Below are 21,393 nucleotides of genomic sequence, written 5' to 3'. Positions count from 1 at the left end.
TCCTCTGGGTATAGGATATAGCTTGATTGCTAATTTTTTCTACCCTCCTTATAGTCACCCAATTCAATTAATTGTCAAGTCTTGTTGAGTTTTGCTAGTCTTTTTTTCTTATTTTGTTTTCTGTTTTCTGTGACCACCATTCTACTTTATGCTCCTATCATCATTATCAGGTTACACTGAACAACTTCTGACTGGCTCTCCCATTTTTATTTCCACCCAATTCCATTGCATGTTTTTCATTCTGCCTTTTTTATGCTCCTGTCTTTTCCTATACCCAGTTCCCACCTCCCTGATCAAGGGTCAACCAACTTTCTAACTTTCCCATGTGGAAGCCATTTTTTCCTTTCATTGAATTCTCGTAGCACTTACTTTGTACTTCCGTTATGATGTATCATTGTTGTTTTTTATTCTAACAGTTTATGTACATCCCCTTTTTCTTTCACAGCAGTGTACATTTCCTGAAAGAAGTATGTATGTCTGGTTCACTTTGTATCCTCCATACACTTCACAAGTTATAGGCTAAACCGTTGTGTTTAGTAAATAACTGAATTCATTCCATCCCTGATTATATATTGATTTATTTTTGAATAAAATTTAGTTTATGACAATTTATTAATATTATACCTAATGGCTAATTTAAAAACATTTTTATGTTTCCCTAGTTTCTTGAATACTCATCCTTGTCAATTTTGTTAAATTGAAAGTGATTTTCTTTGATAGAATCCTTTATAAATTCTAAATGTTTGATGATTGCTGAGATGAGAACCTAAAGTGTTGTCTTGTCCTGTCTACTTATACAAGAAGAATATGTTTTTGATCTGCATTAGTGGTCTCTCTTTGAACAATCTGCCCCAAATTGCTTTACTTTGTTGTTGTTTTTTAAGATATATTTTTATTGATTTCAGAGAGGAAGGGAGAGGGAGATAGAAACATTAATGATGAGAGAGAATCATTGATCGGCTGCCTCCTGCACACCCCCAACTGGGGCTCGGGCCTGCAACCCAGGCATGTGCCCTTGAGCGGAATCGAACCCAGGATCCTACAGTCCTCAGGCCAACGCTCTATTCACTGAGCCTAACCAGCTAGGGTGCTTTACTTTGTTTTAATAGCAACAAACACAAGGGTACAATACTGAAAGTCGATTTATTGTTGAGCTCCCAAAGTGCAGAACAGCAGCTCTATGAATCTCCACTGACCAAGAAAGGGATTCATTCCCCAAATCAGGAATAGGATGGAAATGGAAATAGTGTTCCAATAGTATCAACATGAGGGCAAGAGGGATTTTAGGATCAGGAAATGAGGGAGTTCAAGTCCAGTTGTGTCATATGAAAGAGGGAAAATGAGATGAGGCCCTCAGCAGAGACGGTCACAGATTCTTCACAAGTGGCCCTCGTGGTCACACTGCCCTCTCATCGCAAAGCAGATGTAACCCTAGTGCCCCTGCAAAGAGGAGTAAGTGTAGTGAAACCTCTCCTACTTGAGAAGGAACACAGTTGCTGGAATTAGTTTATAAACATTTGACCAGAAAAGTAAAAGTTGTAAAAAAAAAAAAAAAAGAGGGGGGTGGTGGTTTTCATACATGCATTGATGAAATATTGTTAATCACAAAAAAATAGTGAAATGGGAGATTATGGGTAAGATACTCTGGGGTATCCAATACTTAGAAAATGAATTTATAAATTTTGAAATATGTATACCAAATATTACTGAAAAATTTTCTCCCAATTTTAAACTGTTCTTGGGGTTTCTGTGTTTAAAATGTCTCCAAAATACTTTTTCCAAATGTCACCATTCTTATAAGCCTTGCTTTGTCACAAATTATGTTTTGTTGCTTTAAGAATACATTGAAATGTGTTATTTTGGTTAATTTTACTCAACACAATCCAAATATTTGCTTTTAGAGAAACATCTAAAATCTGATTAAATTGCTCACAAGACTTTTTGAATGTAAAAGTTATTATAAAACTTAAGCCTAAGTGGATTTGACATACAGATTTAGTTTTCTTAATACACACGTGGACAAAATACTTTCAAATTATTTGACAATGTCTAACATGCTGAAAACACAATGGTCTTCATTCTGAGACAGGCTAAGCTTCTCTTAAACGAATGGAATGTTCTTCAGTTGTTCTTTTAAGCCTTGTCTACACAAGTTTAAGGTTTCTCTTGAGGCGCTGTCCCGAGATCTCCACTCTGCCTGTGCCCTTCCATGCCAGCCCGCAGTGGGAACCTGGAAGGCAGGAGCTCTGCTCTGCGCGTGCGTGAAGAACCCACCCCTACATAATAAGCCAGATCCTAACAGCACTTTGGGGAGCCAAGCTTTTCCTTGGTGTGTGCTCCCTTGAGGCATCAAGCTCCCTCCCTTTCTCCTTTCCCTACACCTTGTTGTCTGTGAACCTCTTCTTTTGAATCTGTTTTACTTCTTCTCTTAATTTTTATCTTGGGGGTGAAGTGGGGGTGGCGGGGGGAAGCAGAAGGGCAAGAACCTCTTACCATTGACAACTCTATGAAGCCTTAAGAATCTGAGAAATCCCTGGGTTACTAAATTATGGTTAAATGTTGAAGACACCGCTGTGTAGTGTATGAGTTGTTTTCTGTGTTTAAGAGATTTGTTTCAAAGAAAAGATTTGAACCAACTGTCTGTGAACTGAGAATTCACCTGTCAGGGATTATGTCAATTGCTTTGTTTGAAGGGGGACTGAGTATACGATTAAATCAGGTGAGAAAAAAAAAATTCTGGTTCAAACACCTTTTGTATTAGCTCTTCAAAGTTTATCTTAAAATAAATTTCCAAAAACTAAGCACAGCATCAAAAATATGTAAACCACTGCATGATTACTTTTGATGTTTTAAAATCTCAAATAGAAATCGTCTCCAATCCTTCCTGAAAAAAAAAGGTATTCTGAACCATTCCTCATTGTTGGTTCCAAAAACTCCAGATATTAGAAAATAAAATCACTTAAGCAAACTTAAACTATGATAAACACATACTCATTAGCAAAAGCAATGGTAGATTGTATACTAGTATTCATAAATTTTGAAAACACATTAAAAGAAGGATGGCCTGCTAAAAATAATCTTATATACTTCTAAAAATACTTTCTGTCAGTTTATGAAAGCAAATCTCTATGCAGCATGTTTATTTACTTGGATGTTTCTGTTCTATTTCAAAAGGTAGTGTGAAAAAATTAAAGAGGAGATCTCACAGCTTCAAGACAATTTGTTTTCAAATTGGTTATTGATAATAAACAAAGCTACGGTGTTGAAATAGAAGTTTTGAGAAACGTGTCATAATAAAGACAGAACACAAAAACTTCGGAGAGTAGCGACCATGTATATGTTTTGTCAACAACTTGTCCTCAGCCAGAAATGAGTGGAATGCTACCTCTTCCTTTCAGAGTCATAGTTACCAGTAGAAACATCCCTTTGCCTGCTTTGGTATTTTGGCATTCGGTGGTTTGTTACCATCAGTAAAGGGGCAAGAAGCTTCTGTAACAGAGTACTAAAGAGAAATTCAGTAAAATGGTACTCAGATGGAATTGCTCTCTTTGATATGTTTTAAAAGTTATGCAATATTTAATGCATTCAAAGAATATGTGTAATTTTCATGTAGAGTGTAAAGCAAAGTTAAAACTAATACTCATGAACCCCTAAGATAAACTGGTCTAAATGTTGCCTCTTACTTTGACACCGTCTTTATAGTGGTCCACTTGATCACATTCCCTACTTTTCTTTCCCAGAGGTTATGAAGCTGTTGACTTTTGTGTTAATTACCACTGTTAATTGAGGATTAGACTTACTATTTAGTCATATATTCACAAGTAAAATTCTATTTGATTTTTTTTGTTTTTGTGTTTTATAAAAATAGTGTCATATGTAGAGCGTTTGAGTTTTTCATTCAAAATTTTATTTCTAGGATTTGTTATTGATATTTCATAGTTATCAGTAATTTGTGTTTGTCACTGTATGCTATTCTACTATGATATTTCACAATTTACTTATTTATTTGTACCAGTCATGGTATTCTCAAGAAAACACCACTCTATATCCAATAGTTATAATATATAATTCAAGACTAACATGACTTTTGAAAGAGATGGGGGGGCGGGACTTTAGGAAAGTTACCACCTATGGGCAGTATAGATCTGAGCCTGAAACCTGCCAGCACCTACATCTGGGAGGTTATGGAGAGGTCTGTGGGGCTCCCATATCCACACAGTGGGAGATCATGTAGAGGTCAGTAAGGCAGTCTGACCACCAGGGCTTGCCAAGAATAATGGAATACGATTGTCCACCTTCCGATTCTCATGCAACCTTAAGTTATTGACAGAATCCAACACAAAAGGAAGAATATGTGGAAAAAAATCTAGGAATTGTTTTTGAGACATAAACAAGTGTTGGTATGGTATCCATTTGACAGCACACCATTCTTGAATTGATGGGCATTTCCCCCCAATTATTTTTGCACTTCAAGTATTGAGACTTTGAATATTCTTGTACATGTGCTAACATTTCTCTAGAGATTTTACTAGGTTTACTGCATTCACATAGGTTGAATGCATTTACAGATTTACAAGGCATTGCCAAAATGGTTGTATCTATTTACATTCCTACAAGCAGGGTCTACCAGTCTCCATGGATCCACATGCTGGCCATTGTTTGCTTTCTGACTTCTTCATAGTGTATGTAAAATGATATTTCATTGTGGCCTTAAATTGATTTTTGTTTGAATTCTAATGAGGTTGAAGTGTTCATAACTTTTTTCTTTTGCCATTCTGCTCTTTTGTAAATGACATTTTTATAATTTTATCTACATATAATGTCTTTCCCTTATGATTTTTTACTTATTTTTATAAACTAATGCTATATTAGTAACATGTAATAGAAATAGTTTTCAACTTTGTAACATATTTTCATCTACTTTGTAGTGTATTTTAATGAATGGATATTCTTCATTTTAACTGAACTTTTATTTTACAGTTAGGAGATTTTAATGTCTTATTTTAGAACTCTTAGGAATTTTTTCCCTCTATTTTCATCTTAGTCTATAATTCATCTATATATTTTTTCATTATAGTTAAGGAAATATTTTTCTTTTTCTTACTATGGATCGTTGTGCTATGCGTTGAATAAGTCCTTCTTTTCCTGGCATATTCAGTTTCTTATTATTGCTGTAACAGTCACCACCAACTTAGTGGCTTAAAACACAACACACTTATTATTTTACAGTTACAGGGATCAGAAGTCTGAAATGGTTATGATGGGCTGAAGTCGGGTGTCGGTAAGGCCGCATTCCTTGGAGGCTCCAGGGGGGCATCTGTTCCTCGACTTCTTCAGTTTCTAGAAGTTGCCCTTATTCTTTGGCTCAGGGCTGGGCCCTTCCAAAATAGAATTGTATCCCTGCAACCTCTGACTTTGCTACCTCCTTCTTAAATTTATGTGGGGGTTGTGCACACTTGGATCATCCAGGATAATCTCTTCATCTCAGAACTCCTAATTTAATCACAATTGCCACATCCCTTTTGCAAGCTAACATATTTACAGATCCTGGATATTAGGACATGGCTATCAGTAGAGGGCCATTGTTCTGCCTCAGTGGCCAGTAAAGTCACCTGTATCATATAGAACTTTAACATCAGCAGAAGTCTGTTTCTGCATTCCGTTGTTCTGTTGTCTGTCTATGCCCTAGGCCTAGGACTACACTTATCATGCTTTCATAACTGACACAGTTTATAATGAATCCTTGTATGTGATGGGAATAGCCTTAACTTATCCTTCTGCTTCAGAATGTTTTGGCTATTCTTAGACTTTCACATTTTCATATACATTTTAGAATAAGTTGATAGATAAATTGATTAAAATCCTATTGTGTTTGTAATTAGAATTGCTTTGAATTTATAGGTGTAATTGAGAATAGCAGAAATCTATGAAAATAGTGAGGTTTCCATTTCATGAGCATGACCTATCTCAATTTATTTATATTCATTAGATGGCTTTATTAACATTTTTCTATACTTTAGATAATCTCCATAAAGGGTGTGAACATACATAATTAAATTTATTCTTAGGAAGTCTATTTTCACTTTTTACTGCTGTCCTAGATAACATCCTTAATTTTTTTGCTAATGATATGTTTTGGTATACACTTGAATTTTTTATATTGACTTTGTATAAAACACCTTGCTAAACTACTTGACTAATTCTATAATTACTTAAAGCTTTTTATGTACTTAATTATGTAAACCATAAATGGTACTTGATTTTTAATTCCAAACACTAATAACATTTACTTTATTCCGTGATTTGATCAACGATGAGTAGAACACCAAGAAGATGAATCTTTACTGTTTCTGATATTATTTTACTAATTAAGTATACTATTTTACTGGTTTTTCAGTAGAAACCTTTTTTTAGGTAAAGGAAACTTTTGCTCGTTTTGAAAATGATGTTTTTTATAACGATTGAATTTTATTAAAGTATTTTTCTGTTCAAATAAAATGTTAACCTTTTTTCCATTAATTTGTTAATGAGGAAATTGCAATTGGGATTTATAAATCTTAAACTACCTGTATACCTATCTATGATAAAGACAACTCCAACATCATGTTTTTGTGTGTGTGTGTTTTGTTTTGTTTTGTTTTTTGTGTATACAACAGGTCTTGGTTATGCTACTGTTTTGTTGAATAGGTTTTGTTTCATGAGTGGATTTGGCCTATAAATTCCCTTTTCTGATTTGGTTTTGGTATCAATGTTATGCTGGCCTCCTGGAGTGAGTTAGGGCAATTTCCCTACTTCTTTCTCTGAAATAGTCTACATAGATTGGAATACTGTATTTCCTAAAGGTCTAGTGATATTCCTTTATACAACTGTTTGGGACTAGTATTTCATGGTAGGACATTTCATTATGATATATATTGAAAATATTTATATGAGCTTTCAACATTCTAATTTGTTTTTTCTCCGTTCTTAATTGAGGTACTGTTTACATACAGAGAAATGCACAGGCGATAAGTAAGTGTGGAGCTTGATGAGATTTTGACAAAAATGTACTATACCTTCAATGAAATAGAGAACAGTTTCATCACCTCAGACATTTCCTTCATACTACTTTCCAGCCAGTTCAACCCCAACTTCACTTCTCAATGGGCAGCCACTCTTATGAATTCTCACAATGTGTATTATTTTTGCCTCTAAAATTTTGTATTAATGGAATCTAACATGAGATACTCTTTCATATCTGGCTCTTTCATTGAACATAAATGTTGGTGACATGTTACATTCATGCTTTGTATCAATCAGTGGCTATTTCTTTTCTGTTTGTTCATTAACCTATTGATCTAATTTTCTTGGATGGGCATTGGTTTATTAATTTAAAAGGGATGGTGAATAAAATGTCATATATATTCTTGTGCAAGTCATTTTGTGAACATATGCATTTATTCCTCTTGGTTAAATACTTATGTATAGAATTACTGGGTCATAGTGGAGCTTTCCTGTTTAAATTAATAAATAACTGCCAAATTCTTTCCAAAGTAGTTAGTTGTGTCATTTTTAACTGCCAACAGTGATTGTTCCAGGAGTTCCACATTCTCATCAACATTTGGCTTTTTTTTTTTTTTTTTTGGTTCCAGCAATTCTGATGTGCATGTTTGTGTTCAATTATCAACTTGTTGGAGTACTTTATAGATTCTAGATACTAGTAATTTTTCAGATGTATGCATGAGGAGTATTTTCTCTCCATCTATGGCTTGTCTATTTAACTTTTTAATGGTTTTTGGATCAGCAAAAGCCGTAGTGAGTGCTCTTTGCTTTCCAGTTAGGTAACATTTCCAAGCTTAAGTTTGCAATGACATTCTTATATACTTTCTCCCTAGAATCTTTATAATTTTGGCTTTTATGCTTAGATCTATGATAGATCTCAAAAAATAAGGTTTGCCTAGATGTGAAGTAAGGCATACATTTTTTGTTTTTTGTTTTTTGTATCCAAGTGTTGTAGCACCACTAGGTAAAAACACTTTGCTTTTCAAATTTATTGCTTTGGCACCTCTGTTGAAAATCAGTTGACCATTTACGTGTGGTCTGTCTGAACTTTATACTGTTCAGTTTATCTATTTGCCTCTAGGCACACAATCCATACTCCAGTACAGTATTGAATAGATGTAATGTGAGCAGACATTCCCCCCCCCCTTTTTTTTTTACCTTGAAAGTAGTGGAAATGCATTATTTTCTCACCATTAAGGATATTTCTTACTGTGGAAAATTTTCGATTTAGAAGGCACTTAGTTAATTTTATTTATCTTGTCCTTTATGCCCCAACTTATTTTTTAAACATTTTAAGCCTTGTGTATTTCTTAAATCAGTTACTGATTATCCTAGTGATTTGGTTTGATAATATTCCTTTTACTAGATAACAACATACTCTGATAAGTGCTCTTAGTTCACTTGTTTTTAACCATGTTTCAGGATGAATAAACAAATTGAATAGACCACCCCAGACTGTTCCACTTAGAAAAACTGTTTTGTATATATGCTCCATCTGCAGTGTTTAAACTTTTCTTTATGCATCCAAATCCTTTATTTGCTGATCCTAAAATCAATTCTTTAACATAGAGAATGTAAGACTGAAGAAAATTTGAATCTCTTTTTCTATCCATCATGAAATTTGCAATAGAATATAGAGGACAATGCTTAACAAACATTAATATCAAGTTTTGTTTTAAACATCAATTTTAAAGATTAACTTTTGAAATTTTGAAAGTGCATAGACATGTTAAAATCATATATTTCAAGTGTGATTAGTAAAAAATGCCTTTAGAAACTTTTTAAAACATAGTGCTTCTCCCTACTTTCTTAAATAAGTGAGTTATCTATTTGATATAGTAAATGATAAGTTTAGCATATTACTAATTTGGAATTCATTTAGGAAGGGGCATCCCTTTTAAAATAGATGCCAGATTAGAGGTCTGAAATAGATTTTTTTGTGTGTGTGCATGTATATGTGTGTGTGTGTGTGTGTGTGTGTGTGTGTGTGTGTGTGGTGTGGTGTATATGTGTATAGCATAACTCTCTTCTCAATGGTGAAGTTTGAAATACCCATAATCCCTTAATTATTCTTGGTGCAAATTCTTCTTCTTCTGTGCCTTAAACCACCATTCTATTGATTTTGTTTCCTAGTTCAATTTTGTGGGGAAATTGCTTGGACCAAGAGGAAACTCCTTGAAGAGGCTACAGGAAGAAACAGGTGCTAAAATGTCTATCCTGGGCAAAGGATCAATGAGAGACAAAGCAAAGGTACTGAACTCTGAATTTGATATTTAACACATACAAGAGATTACCCGTACCACTGATGACCAAATTTACAAACACATCTCAATGGTTCTCCCATCATTTCCTATGAGTTTCACCTCCTGGTTCCACTATGTTACCTTTCAGATATGTCCTCTATTTACATAAAAACAAATTACCAGCCCTTTTTTTTCAGAATATGTAATTCTGTATTTTTATTCTTTCTAATCCTTGGTTATAATCAAATTTTTTTTTTTTACTTTTTGAGAATCTTCTGGGGGATGTTTCTATATGTGTATACTTATTTTCTTTAATTCCCTGATCAGATCCCTTTTCTTTCTTCCACTGTGTCACCTAATCACATTCATTTTATCTCTCTGCTCTATTTCACTTTGATCTTTTTACCTGAGGCAATTTTATATACTTATCTCCCAATCCAAGAGAGTTCCACTTTTTAAAAAATGTTTCAATGATATTAAACAGCTTACCTGACCCCACAAGAACAATAGCCTAAGAAATATATCAATTTTGATGTTTGAAATGATTTATTGCACATCTGAACTTTATCATTTCTCCATTTTATAAATTGAAAGCAATTGTCCGTGTGTCAACACTTTGGAAAAGAAGTATTCCTAGGGATGTATTCCTAAAGGATCATTTAAAATTCATTGAGAAATGGTGGATATTTTATGGTATTATCATTTGACTAAGCCATACTTTTCTAATTTGTTATGTTATGGAAAATAAAATGTTAATATATTTTTTGTGACTATGGATATATGGATATTACTTAGACAACTGCTTAGGAATTTTGTCTTCTAACTATGAATGGAACATCTTAAATGAAGGAATTTATAATGAGAAATATCCCAGAACTGGTGCATGTTGCATACATTATGTATTTTACCTTAATTGTAATAAGTCTATATTTTGATCAATGAGAGACAAAGCAAAGTTTGAGGCAGACTCTCCAAATGAGTGCTGTGTTTGAAAGGATCGATAGTCCACTCCATAAATTTCAAAAGGGATGCTTCTTACTAGTCTCTCATTTTTAAGTAACTTTTGATTACTCTATACAGTATATAATTGCAAAAGTAACTACATTCTTGTCAATTCTCCTGCCTATAGTTTCTTTGAGTACATGTAGAAGAAATAATAAAAGTATTTAAGAAGTGGTAACCCCAGTTATAAGCTTTTATCCTCCTCCAAAAACCTATTTAGATTTTCTATAGGTGAGGACAGAATGGTGAGGACAGAATGACACCAAAATCTATATCTGTTTGCTGTATATTCTTCGATATTTTTTTGTGTTATATTTTCTCCAGATACCTCACACTCTTACAATATAAACTTGGTATTATGTGTTTTCAATCTGTAACAAATTCTTCAAGATTTAGATCAGATATCATCTCCCCAGTAGGGCTTTCCTGAATAACTATAACAGGATAACTACTCTATTTTCGTGTCATACATTTTACTGACATTTTCTATTTTTCTCTTTAAACTGTAAGTTTCCACTGGCCAGAGAAATGTCCCAGTCATTTTTGCCAACCCAGAGGTTTTCATGCAGATGGGTGTATATTTTTTACTCACATATATTTTACATATATATACTTGGACATTTTTTCCTGTTCATAAAGTTTTAAATTGGATGCCTTTTCCCTGTGAGTATATTAGGTACCGGCATGAATATTTAAAAATTTAGCATGAAGCGAATATGCTTCTATTAAATTTCTATTAAGTTTAAATTACAGATATTACCCGTTATTTAAGGTCCCATTTTGCATTGATTATTTTTTGGTGGTTCATCATGGTTGGCTATGCTTTGTGTATTTTTATTGTTCTTTTACAAAATAAAAACATTTAATGATAACAGTAGCAATAATAATAATAATGTATTACACTATAAAATACATTTCTTTAGAATATAGATAAGACGTTAACTGCAAAGTGTGTTGGACACACAGCTGAGATAAAAGTACACACATGGGATATGTAAAAGTTTACCTTAGTAAACACTTTAAAATAAAAAAATAATCATTGGTGAATTTTATATTATTATGCTGATATTTGCTTCTCTGCAACATGGCCTGAACAGGCGGGAATATTTTAGATGATTTTCTTTTTCTTACTTATACGTAAAACTCAATGGATTTTGCACTGGAAGTGTGTATGTGTTTATGTATATACACAGCCACACAGGCATATATTTATGCATTAATTGAAGTAGTTACTGGACATACTGTGTGCCATTCACCATTCTAGTTGACAGGTAAAAATGGGACAAAAATGTTTTTTGTCTTGGAGCTTACATTCCAGTGGGAGATGCAGACAGTTAAGAAGTGAATAAACACATTTTATACTTTCAGGCATTGATCATTATTATGGACTAGAGGCCCAGTGCACAACTCTTGCACTAGGGAGGAGGGGAGGAAGAGGACCCTCAGCCCAGCCTGTGCCCTCTTGCAGTCTGTGACCCCTCAGGGGATGTCCCACTGCTGGTGGGGAGCGGGCCTAAGCAGGCAGGCGGACATCCCCTGAGAGGTCCTTAGCGCTGCCACAGAGGCAAGAGAGGCTCCTGCCACCACCACTGAGTTCGCCAGCACTGAGCCCGACTTCTGGCTGAGAGGCACTCCCCTTGTGGGAGCGCACTGACCACCATGGGGCAGCTCCTGTGTTGAGGGTCTGCCCCCTCGTGGTCCATGCACATCATAGTGACTGGTTGTTCCACCGTTCGATTGATTTGCATATTAGCCTTTTATGATATAGGATCAAAATAAAAGAAAAGAGGTTACTTGTGGTGGGAACAATATTTTGATACAATGATCAAATAGGACTCTGCATAATGAAAAGGAACCAGTCATAGAAAAATCAGAAATGAGAGACAGAATTCCAGGTGCAAAGACTCTAAGGGAGAATCTGTATTTTCATCTGTAACCACATCTGTGTAACTATTAGGACAATTGTAGTCATATCTTTGTTTATAACTATGTTTATTCCCATTTAGCTACCACCTTATTTCTTTGCTCACCTTTATAGCAAAACTCATTGAAAGGGTTATTTACAATCAGTTAACTCTCATACATTCTTTATAGTTTTTTCCTCAGTCCTCGTGACTGGCTCCTCTTTCCTCTTCCAGCCCTGCAAACCCAGGGCTTAGTCTTCAGACTTTCCTTCCCTTTTGTGATTTCATGCCATTATATGTATGCATGTATGTATTTAAGAAGGTGTATGCATATGTATGTATATGAGTGGAATACATAGATATTCAACTACATATATGAAATATATTTACCCATATATAAAGTCACTATAAATGCCACATAGAGAGAGGGAGAATAAACCAAGATATTAAAAGTGAGAGCTAGAAAGATTTAGAGAAATATCTTTGCCAACTTTTAGGGCCTCAATGAACACAATATGAATCATGTAAGTCTTGAGATTAAAGGATACCTCCTCTTTTTGTTTTTTGTTTGTTCAAAGGCAAAACTCATTGAAAAAGGAAATGAAAAACAGCTTGTATAAATTGAATGGTGCTTGGTAGCTCAAGCCTACATAAGTTAGTGGTGTTTGTTTGAAGATTATATCACCAGGCATTAAGGAGCTCAATACACACTGCTAGCCTGTTTTTCAGAATTGTATTCAATAAATACATATCCATCCATCCATCCATCCATCCATCCATCCATCCATCCATCCATCAACAAATGACTCACTGAAGCATACCAGGTGCTCCTTGTGCCCCTGCAGGCAAAGTCTGGGTCAGCAGCCTTCACTGAAGCCCCGTAGTCAGATACCTTTGCAGACTAACTGGATTAATAGCCTTGCTTATAATTAGTGCCTTAACTCACCTTTCTAGGAAATATGCAGATGCTTTTCTGTGCTGGGTGTACTGCTGGCATGCTACACAATGTATGCCATAAATTTGATCTTTACCTTGAAGGAGATATTTGGATAATTGTCTAAGTCAGGGCAAAATAACTGCAAAAATATTTCTTACATATTTGCTATGTGCACAGCTGTAGATAAATATTATGCTGTATAGAAACTAAGAATTAGGCATGACTCAAGCCCTCACAGAACTTAATTAAATGGCCCGATCTGGTTAACACTTTGTTTTAAAAAAGTAAGAAATTATCAATTATTTGAATTAGTAGGTGAAAGAAGGATAAACTTATTTGGTTTTGTTTTTATAGGTCTAATAAGACTTCTTAATCTTTAGAAAAATATGAAGTTTAAGATTTGTTACAAGATCATCATAAAATTAACTGCATAATATAGAAAATAGTTCTAGTGTTCTGGTGTAGTAAGATTATAACAAGTTGAATGTTTTTATTCATGATTTTTGTTTTTGGCAGTGATGGGTAAACATTTCTTTTTAGTTTGTTATACCTAGCGAATAACTCTACATGCAAAGAAAGAAAAAAAAATGAAATAAAATGTAGTAGTATCCAGGATAACACCAGTAGCAAAATCATACCTTATATTCCCAGAATATGTGAACTCCTCCTGTTCAACCTAAAACCATCTAGGAATTCTTAAAAAGAAGCTAAATTTTCATTTGGGTTGATAAAAGGTATATTAGAACATCTAGAAAGTAAAATATACAATATGTTTGAAGTATTTGAAAATACCTGAGGAATTTAACTGGCAGTTCAGAAATGTCTTTAAAGTCTAAGCTCCTTATGCACCATATGGCCAGCTGGTTCTAAATAACCACACATCTGCCGGCTTCTCTAGCAGCAGCTTCTGAGGATTCTTCAGGGGTAACTGACTTTAGCTTCAGATAGAGTTGCTATTTTTAGTGATATGGATGCAAAGATGGTGAAGAAGAAGACAGGAAACAGTGGTTCTACAGTCTTAATATTTTTTCAAAATATATTTTTATTGACTTCAGAGAAGAAAGGAAAGGGAGAGAGAGATAGAAGCTTCAGTGATGAGAAAGAATTATCTATCAGCTGCCTCTTGCATGCCTCCTACTGGGACCAAGCCACAATCCTGGCATGTGCCCTTGACCTGAATCAAACTGTGACCTTCTGGTTCATAGGTCAATGCTCAACCACCGAGCCACGCTGGTCTGGCTACAGTCTTATCTTTGAAAAGAGTGAGAAACAAACATATTATATCCAAGGAAAAGGGTTCGAGAGATTAGGGAAAATCAGAGAAGGGCTGAACATTCCCAGGTAAGAATGAGGAAATAGCAGAAAATCATGAAATCATATTTCTTGCATGCTGATCTATTGTTCTTAAATGGAAATCACAAAAGGCCACGTTGCAAATAAAGTGTTTTTGTAATGGAAGGTGTTTTGGCACACTATTAATAAGCTTGGCTGAAATTATGGCATGTGGTCTTAAAACATATGAGTTAAATATATGTTCAAAGCAAAGTGCTGTTTGGTAGTGTTTTATTTGACAATGTGTGATAATTCTCCAGGCAAGTCTTTCTCTCTTTGATATGCTAATAACAAGTGCAGTTTCTATTTCATAACATGTCATGTATTTGGTGATGGCAACTAGAGTAAATCCTTTCTGATTCCATGGCAAGATTGATTTTCATCAACAATAAAATCAGCTAAAAATCTTCAAAGTAATGCGGCTGCCTGTTGGGCAATGGGAGTGTGAACCCCGCACCAGACATCCTATCTCATTTGGCTTCTGGGCTATGCCTCACATCAAACAGCATGGCAGTCTCTCAGATCCCGAGGGGTGAGGCCGCGCTCACTGCTTGTCATTCAGCCTGGGATTGGTTACATAGACTCCTGTTTCAACTCTTTAATATCCCCAGCAACAAAGCAATTTGTAATCCCACAAAATCAAGAGCCTAGACACTCTGATTTTAATTTTAGTGGTGTCCCTGATAATCTGTCCAGTAGATCAACATATCTGTCTCAAGATTTCTGCCTCGCTCATCTTGGCTTCCAAACAGGGACAGAGAAATAAGCATAATACTATATTGTGCTTGACTATCACTTGAATTTGTGAAGAACAACGAGTGTATCATAAATTATAGGTAGGTAGGGGGTTTACTTTTGTTTTTGTTTTTACTGTATTCTTCTGTTTCTCTTATCTGAATTCTGAGAAATTACAGTAACATAGTCCACTTGAACAGTAGCAGATGTCATTAGCAACATTTTGTTATAAATATATGTATATTTTGTGAGGACACACTGAAACCTGTGTTTCCATGGTGAATCAATACAAGATTATTTTAACCTATGATATATTTGGATTCCAAGTGACCAAACCATCAAAATAGTTAAGTTTGTGTTGAAGAGTGAAATATATCATGATATTAGTGAGGAATAATTTTTCACATTAGCATCTTCAACCATTTAATATAGAGTCATTCACTATAATGTGCTTTGACTTTTGAAAAGACTAGCAGTCATAAATCTACTCATGCTCAGTTCTTCATAAGCTTTAATGACAGAGCATGAAGTAGCAATGTTTTATGTATTGGGAATCAAAGTTATTTTATTTTATTTATCTTTTAGCTGAAGAACTTTAATATTTAATTTAATTTTAATTTTATTTTCCCATCACTGTTTATCACCTCTATATCCCTTTTTACCCCCTCACTGCCTCCTGCATTTTCTCTAGTCAGATTTTATTCACAGCTAGAAAAATTTATTTTAAATTTTGTAGCTAAGACCTGCTTTTGGAAACTTTTTAGAATTTATGTCTCATCCATACACCCAGGATTATATACAAAAATATACTTTTTAGTGTTACTAGTACAGTAGTTTTTCCACCATTGTCATTTATTATTTGGGCTGTACCCTTGTTTCCCACAAGGCGTGAAATAAGAGAATCACAGAATCAAGCTATCTCACATCATGTTGTTGGGAATTTTTATTTATTAAGCTATTAAAAATCCAATATAAGAAAACAGAAATTGTTAAACATTTCACATTATATAAATCAGAATTATAATGGATTTTTTTTAGAGGAAGCCTATCTTTTTTTTTCCTGTTGTTCACCCAAAATATTACAACCAAAATTCAATTGAGATATAACCAATCTATAAAGAGGCCAGATATGTCTTGGAAATATTTAAATTTTACATTCTGTGACAGTTTGAAAGATGGCTGCAAATTCTTTGACTTTCACTTAAAGGTAGATAAGTAGTGTCTAATTCTCTTCCCCTTAAATCTGGATGTTTCAGCGACTTGCTTATAACAACTGCAGAGGAGGTGTTGCTTCATGATTTCTAAGCTTAGGCTGGAAGACAGTCTAACTTCTGCCTCATTTGCAAGAACAGTTTTGGCGCTCTAAGCTGTCTTGCAGGGATTCTGACAATTCTGAGCTGTCCCCTGGGAGGAGGTCAGAGTTCATGGAGAGGCCTTGTATATGTACCAGTGGGAAGTCCCAGTTGAGCCCAGTCTTTGAGTCACCCCAGTCCAGGCACTACACATGCAAATAAAGAGCTCTCCAGATGTTATCAGCCTTTAGTCATTTGAGTGATCACCAACTTCTTGAATCTTCCTGTCTGCAGCTCCAGGTTCAGGGAGCAGATTGGAGTTATCTCCATTGTACTCTGTCTAAATCCCTTACCCACAGAATTCACACACAATAATAAAATGGTTATTTTAGGTAACTAAGATTGGCATGTTTATCTAACACTAGATAACTGGAGCACATGCCTAATATATATATATATATATATACACACACACACACACACACACACACACACACACACACACACTAGAGGCCTGGTGCATGAAATTCATGCACGGGGGGGCGGGGGAGGGGTGTCCCTCAGCCCAGCCTGCACCCTATCCAATCTGGGAGACCTCAAGGGATGTCCGACTGCCTCTCACAATCCAGGACTGCTGGCTCCCAACCACTTGCCTGCCTGCCTGCCTGATTGCCCCTAACCACTTCTGCCTACCAACCTGATCACCCCCTAACCACTCCCCTGCCAACCTGATTGATGCCTAACTGCTCCCCTGAGGGCCAATTGCCCCTAACTGCCCTCCCCTGTCGGCCTGGTCACCCCTAACTGCCCTCCCTTGCAAGCCTGGTCACCCCCAACTGGTCACCCCCAACTGCCTTCCCCTGCAGGCCTAGTCTCCCCCAACTGCCCTCCTCTGCTGGCTCGGTCACCCCTAACTGCCCTCCCTTGCCAGCCTGGTTGACCCTAACTGCCCTCCCTTGCCAGCCTGGTCGTCCCTAATTTCCCTCACCTGCAGACCTGGTCTCCCCCAACTGCCCTCCCATGCAGATCTTATTCCCCCCAACTGCTCTCCCCTGCAGATCTTGTTCCCCCCAACTGCCCTCCCCTGCAGGCCTGGTCCCCCACAACTGCCCTCCCCTGCAGGCCTCGTCGCCCCCAATTGCCCTCCCCTGAAGGCCTGGTTTCCCCTAACTGCCCTCCCCTACAAGTCTGGCCACCCCTAACTGCCCTCCCTTGCCAGCCTGGTTGACCCTAACTGCCCTCCCCTGCAGGCCTGGTCCTCCCAACTGCCCTCCCCTGCAGGCCTGGGTCCCCCAAATGCCCTCCCTTGTAGGCCTGGGTGCCCCCAAACTGTCCCCTCCTGCAGGCCTGGGTGCCCCCCAACTGCCCTCCCTTGCAAGCCTAGTCACCCCCAAATGCCCTCCTATGCTGGCCTGGTCACCCCTAACTGCCCTCCCCTGCAGCCTTGAGCGCCCCCAACTGTCCTCCCTTTCAGGCCTGGTCCTTCCCAACTGCCCTCCCCTCTGGCCTGATTGCCCACAACTGCCCTCCCCTGCTGGTTATCTTGTGGCGGCCATCTTGTGTCCACATGTGGGAAGCCATCTCTGACCACATGGGGCGGCCATCTTGTGTGTTGGAGTGATGGTCAATTTGCATATTACTCTTATTAGATAGGATATATATATATATATATTAGCGACTTTCCAAATACTTGATCCTTTCTCTTGCATTTCTATTGCCCTCACATGGCAATTACTAAAGACTTAGATAATGTCTGGGGTTTTGTTTGGATTTGTGTGTTTTATGTTTTGTGTTATTGTCCTATAACTTACAGCTTATTTTCAATTTATTTATGCCTGTTCACAAATCAAATGATCGAAGCACCTGACAAAGTTTTATTTCAGAGTTGACAGTAAGAGAGAAGGCTTCCAAGAAAGTTAATTCAACAACTTCTTCTTAGTACAGGCATTTTATGAGACATAGACCCCCCAACCCCCATGATAGAACACTCTAGTTAAAAAGTATTGCATCTTTGAATGTCTGGTTTAATGTCACATGACTCAAGGTTAATTGGGTAGGTAATTCCAATTTCTTTGTAAGGCTTCTTAATTTTACTACAGCCTAAAAAAGCAAGAGCTCCTGCATTTATCAGGGATGCTAGATGGATCCCAGAAGGGAAGTAAATTGCACCATATAGAAAGCACCAAACCATGATTGAGACAATATGTTTTCTTTTTCTTAGTCCCTCTTTTTTACCAAGTTGGATTTTTAAAGATGTGTCTTAGCCAAAAAAAAGAACCATATGGCATTTTTGTGCTGAGAATATGAACTAAATTTGTTGCTTTATAAGTCATTACTTATATTTCTTATAGATAGCAACATTTAGATATGTATTAAGTTATACAGTACATGGGCCATCAATATTACCTACAATATCTAGACCCATTGCAATTACTTATTTTTTACCAGTTTCCTATATAAGGGAAGAATTTCTAAGCAGAATCTTATGGTGATTCAATTTAGTGATATACATTTATATAGTACTAGAGGCCCGTTGCACGAAGATTCGTGCAATAGGCGTTCCTTCCCCTGGCTGCCGACACCGGTTTTCCTCCGGCACCTGGAACCTAGGCCTGCGCTCTGGCAGCAGCCTTCTATCTTTGCTGCGGCCTGAGACTTCAGTCTTCGCTCCAGCAGGAGCGACGTTCCTGTAGCTCCCTCTATCCCCCTCCCCCTCATAGCAAGCGTCCTGCCCTGCCTGGCTGCTCTGCGCCTGCATGCGTGCTGCCCAGAGGTCCTGAGTGGCTGGGGGGCAGGGCCGCTGCCATCTTTGGCAGGTTAATTTGCATACTCACTCCTGATTGGCTGGTGGGCATTGCAAAGTGATGGTCAGTTTGCATATTGCTCTTTTATCAGTGTAGATTACTATATTTTATGTCATTTAGTCCTACATATATTACATATTTAGTGGCTTTTCTCTCTCACTATATATTTAAGAACATTAATAATATTTGCTTTATTTTTTTACCTTGGATCCTATCTTTGCTTTGCTCACATATATAGTAACCAAAGCAATTGGCCCATCTAAATATATCATTACTCTAATAGAATTGGGTATTACAAAGAAATATTTCCTAAATAACTTTACATTGCTCATAATAAGACATAACACATTTTTTAAATTTTATGAGTAATTTCAATGTCAAACCAAGTGAGGATGGTTATCTAAAAAGTTAAATAATAATGTTATGTAATATCTTAGAAAAGCCTTTGTTGGAAAAGTTGTTGTTGCTATGTATGTTTTTAGAAAGATGCCATTAAAGGTTTGCTTTAAATTGTTGAAACTTGACCCCAATATTAGCTATGTTCTTTGAAGAGAAACTTGGACAACTTATTCTAGTGCAGCTTGGGGAATTTAGAGATACTAGCATTTGGGTAGTTAAGAGGATAATGGGCCCAGAGTGAAATTGCTAAAGAGAAAATCCTGCACTTAACTCAAGTGCACTATCAGCACTAATTTGGATTCTGGATTTCATTAGTTGTAGTGATGTTTATTTGATTTTGTATTCTGTTTTCTCCTTATAACTTTATTTCACCAGTCATTTAAAAGTTTAATGGTAGTTTTCTCAGATATATATATAACTTTAATATTTTATTTTATGTATTAACACTATTAATAAACTTGGTTGAAATTATGGCATGTGGTCTTAAAACATGAGTTAAATATATGTTCAAAGCAAAGTGCTATTTGATAGTGTTTTATTTGACAATGTATGATAATTCTCCAAACTACCATTAATATCTGAATCACTCCTCAGCTAAGTAGAGTTGTCATGAGTATTTGAGAATTGTTTGAGCTCTTGACAATGTTGATAAAAAGAAGAGAGAAATTGTATTCAGGCTACAGGTAGTGATGCTGAACAGAGCCCACAGGAAGACAAAGGAATGACCAGCTCCTCAATCTAATGAATAATAACATTACCAAGTTCACTTCTGCTTTCTGTGAATATTCGTTCACTAAGAGTGAAGTCAAAATGAGGAAAATGAAATGCTCAGGATACAAATGAAATTTTACATATTTTGCTATGAACACAATTGATTAGCCCACTTGACTTTTTGCAGCCAGGACAATGTTTTTACTCTTCCAGGAATACATTCACAAGGCATTCTCTGCGAACTGTGCCCACAATTGTCCAATACTTCTTGTCAACAGCACTTAATTTGTCTGGGAGCATATCAAATGTCAATACAGAAAACACTTTTATGTATTTTTAATCGATATCTAAATATCAGAAACCACCTAGACTTCATAGGTATATAATGAACATCTTCAATTCTAGCATTACTATGGGATTTAAAAGAAGAAGCAAACAGCCCTATCTGGTTTGCTCAGTGGCTACAACATCAGCCCATGGACTGGAGGGTCATGGGTTTGATTCTGGTCAAGAGCACTTACCTCAGTTGCAGGCTCAGTCGCTGGCCCTGGCCAGTGTGCAGGCAGACGGAGCCAATCAATGTGTCTCTCTCATGTCGATGTTTCTCTTTCTCTGTCTCTCCAACACCCTTCCATTCTCTCTAAAATCAGGAAAACATATTCTCAGGTGAGGATTAATAACAATAACAAAAAAGAGGCAAGCAAAATGTAGTCTTTGATCTAGAGAATTTGGAATGTCTTCAAACGTTTTAATGTTCACATTCCTAAGTTCTATTTGCTGCTTCCTTTTTCTCTTTAACAGGCTTACTGTTTCCTCTTATAAGTTTTGCATGTTTTGAAAAATATTTTATTTCTATCATTTGGCACTTTTATGGAATGTCTTTCCCAGTCTTTCTTGATTTTTTTTCTTTTCACCTATCTACCTTTAAAATAACTTAAAGCTAAAGTAATTTAAAACCTGCATAATTTTCCAGTGTTTGAATACTGAATAACT

General features: G+C 36.3%; 1 protein-coding gene across 2 annotated transcripts in view; it reads left to right on the top strand.

Moving 5' to 3' along the window:
• The window catches only part of KHDRBS2 (KH RNA binding domain containing, signal transduction associated 2), a 523,179-nt gene that overhangs the window by 160,157 nt on the left and 341,629 nt on the right, over positions 1-21,393 (top strand). For both annotated transcript variants that reach the window (XM_008138690.2, XM_054722535.1), the window contains exon 3: positions 9,175-9,291. In XM_008138690.2, coding sequence (XP_008136912.2) covers positions 9,175-9,291 — 117 coding nt within the window. The remainder of the gene's footprint in view (positions 1-9,174; positions 9,292-21,393) is intronic.

The sequence above is a fragment of the Eptesicus fuscus genome, chromosome 10 (assembly GCF_027574615.1).
Source record: "Eptesicus fuscus isolate TK198812 chromosome 10, DD_ASM_mEF_20220401, whole genome shotgun sequence".
In the NCBI taxonomy this organism is placed as follows: domain Eukaryota; kingdom Metazoa; phylum Chordata; class Mammalia; order Chiroptera; family Vespertilionidae; genus Eptesicus; species Eptesicus fuscus.
This window is presented reverse-complemented; position numbering and strand designations above follow the sequence as displayed.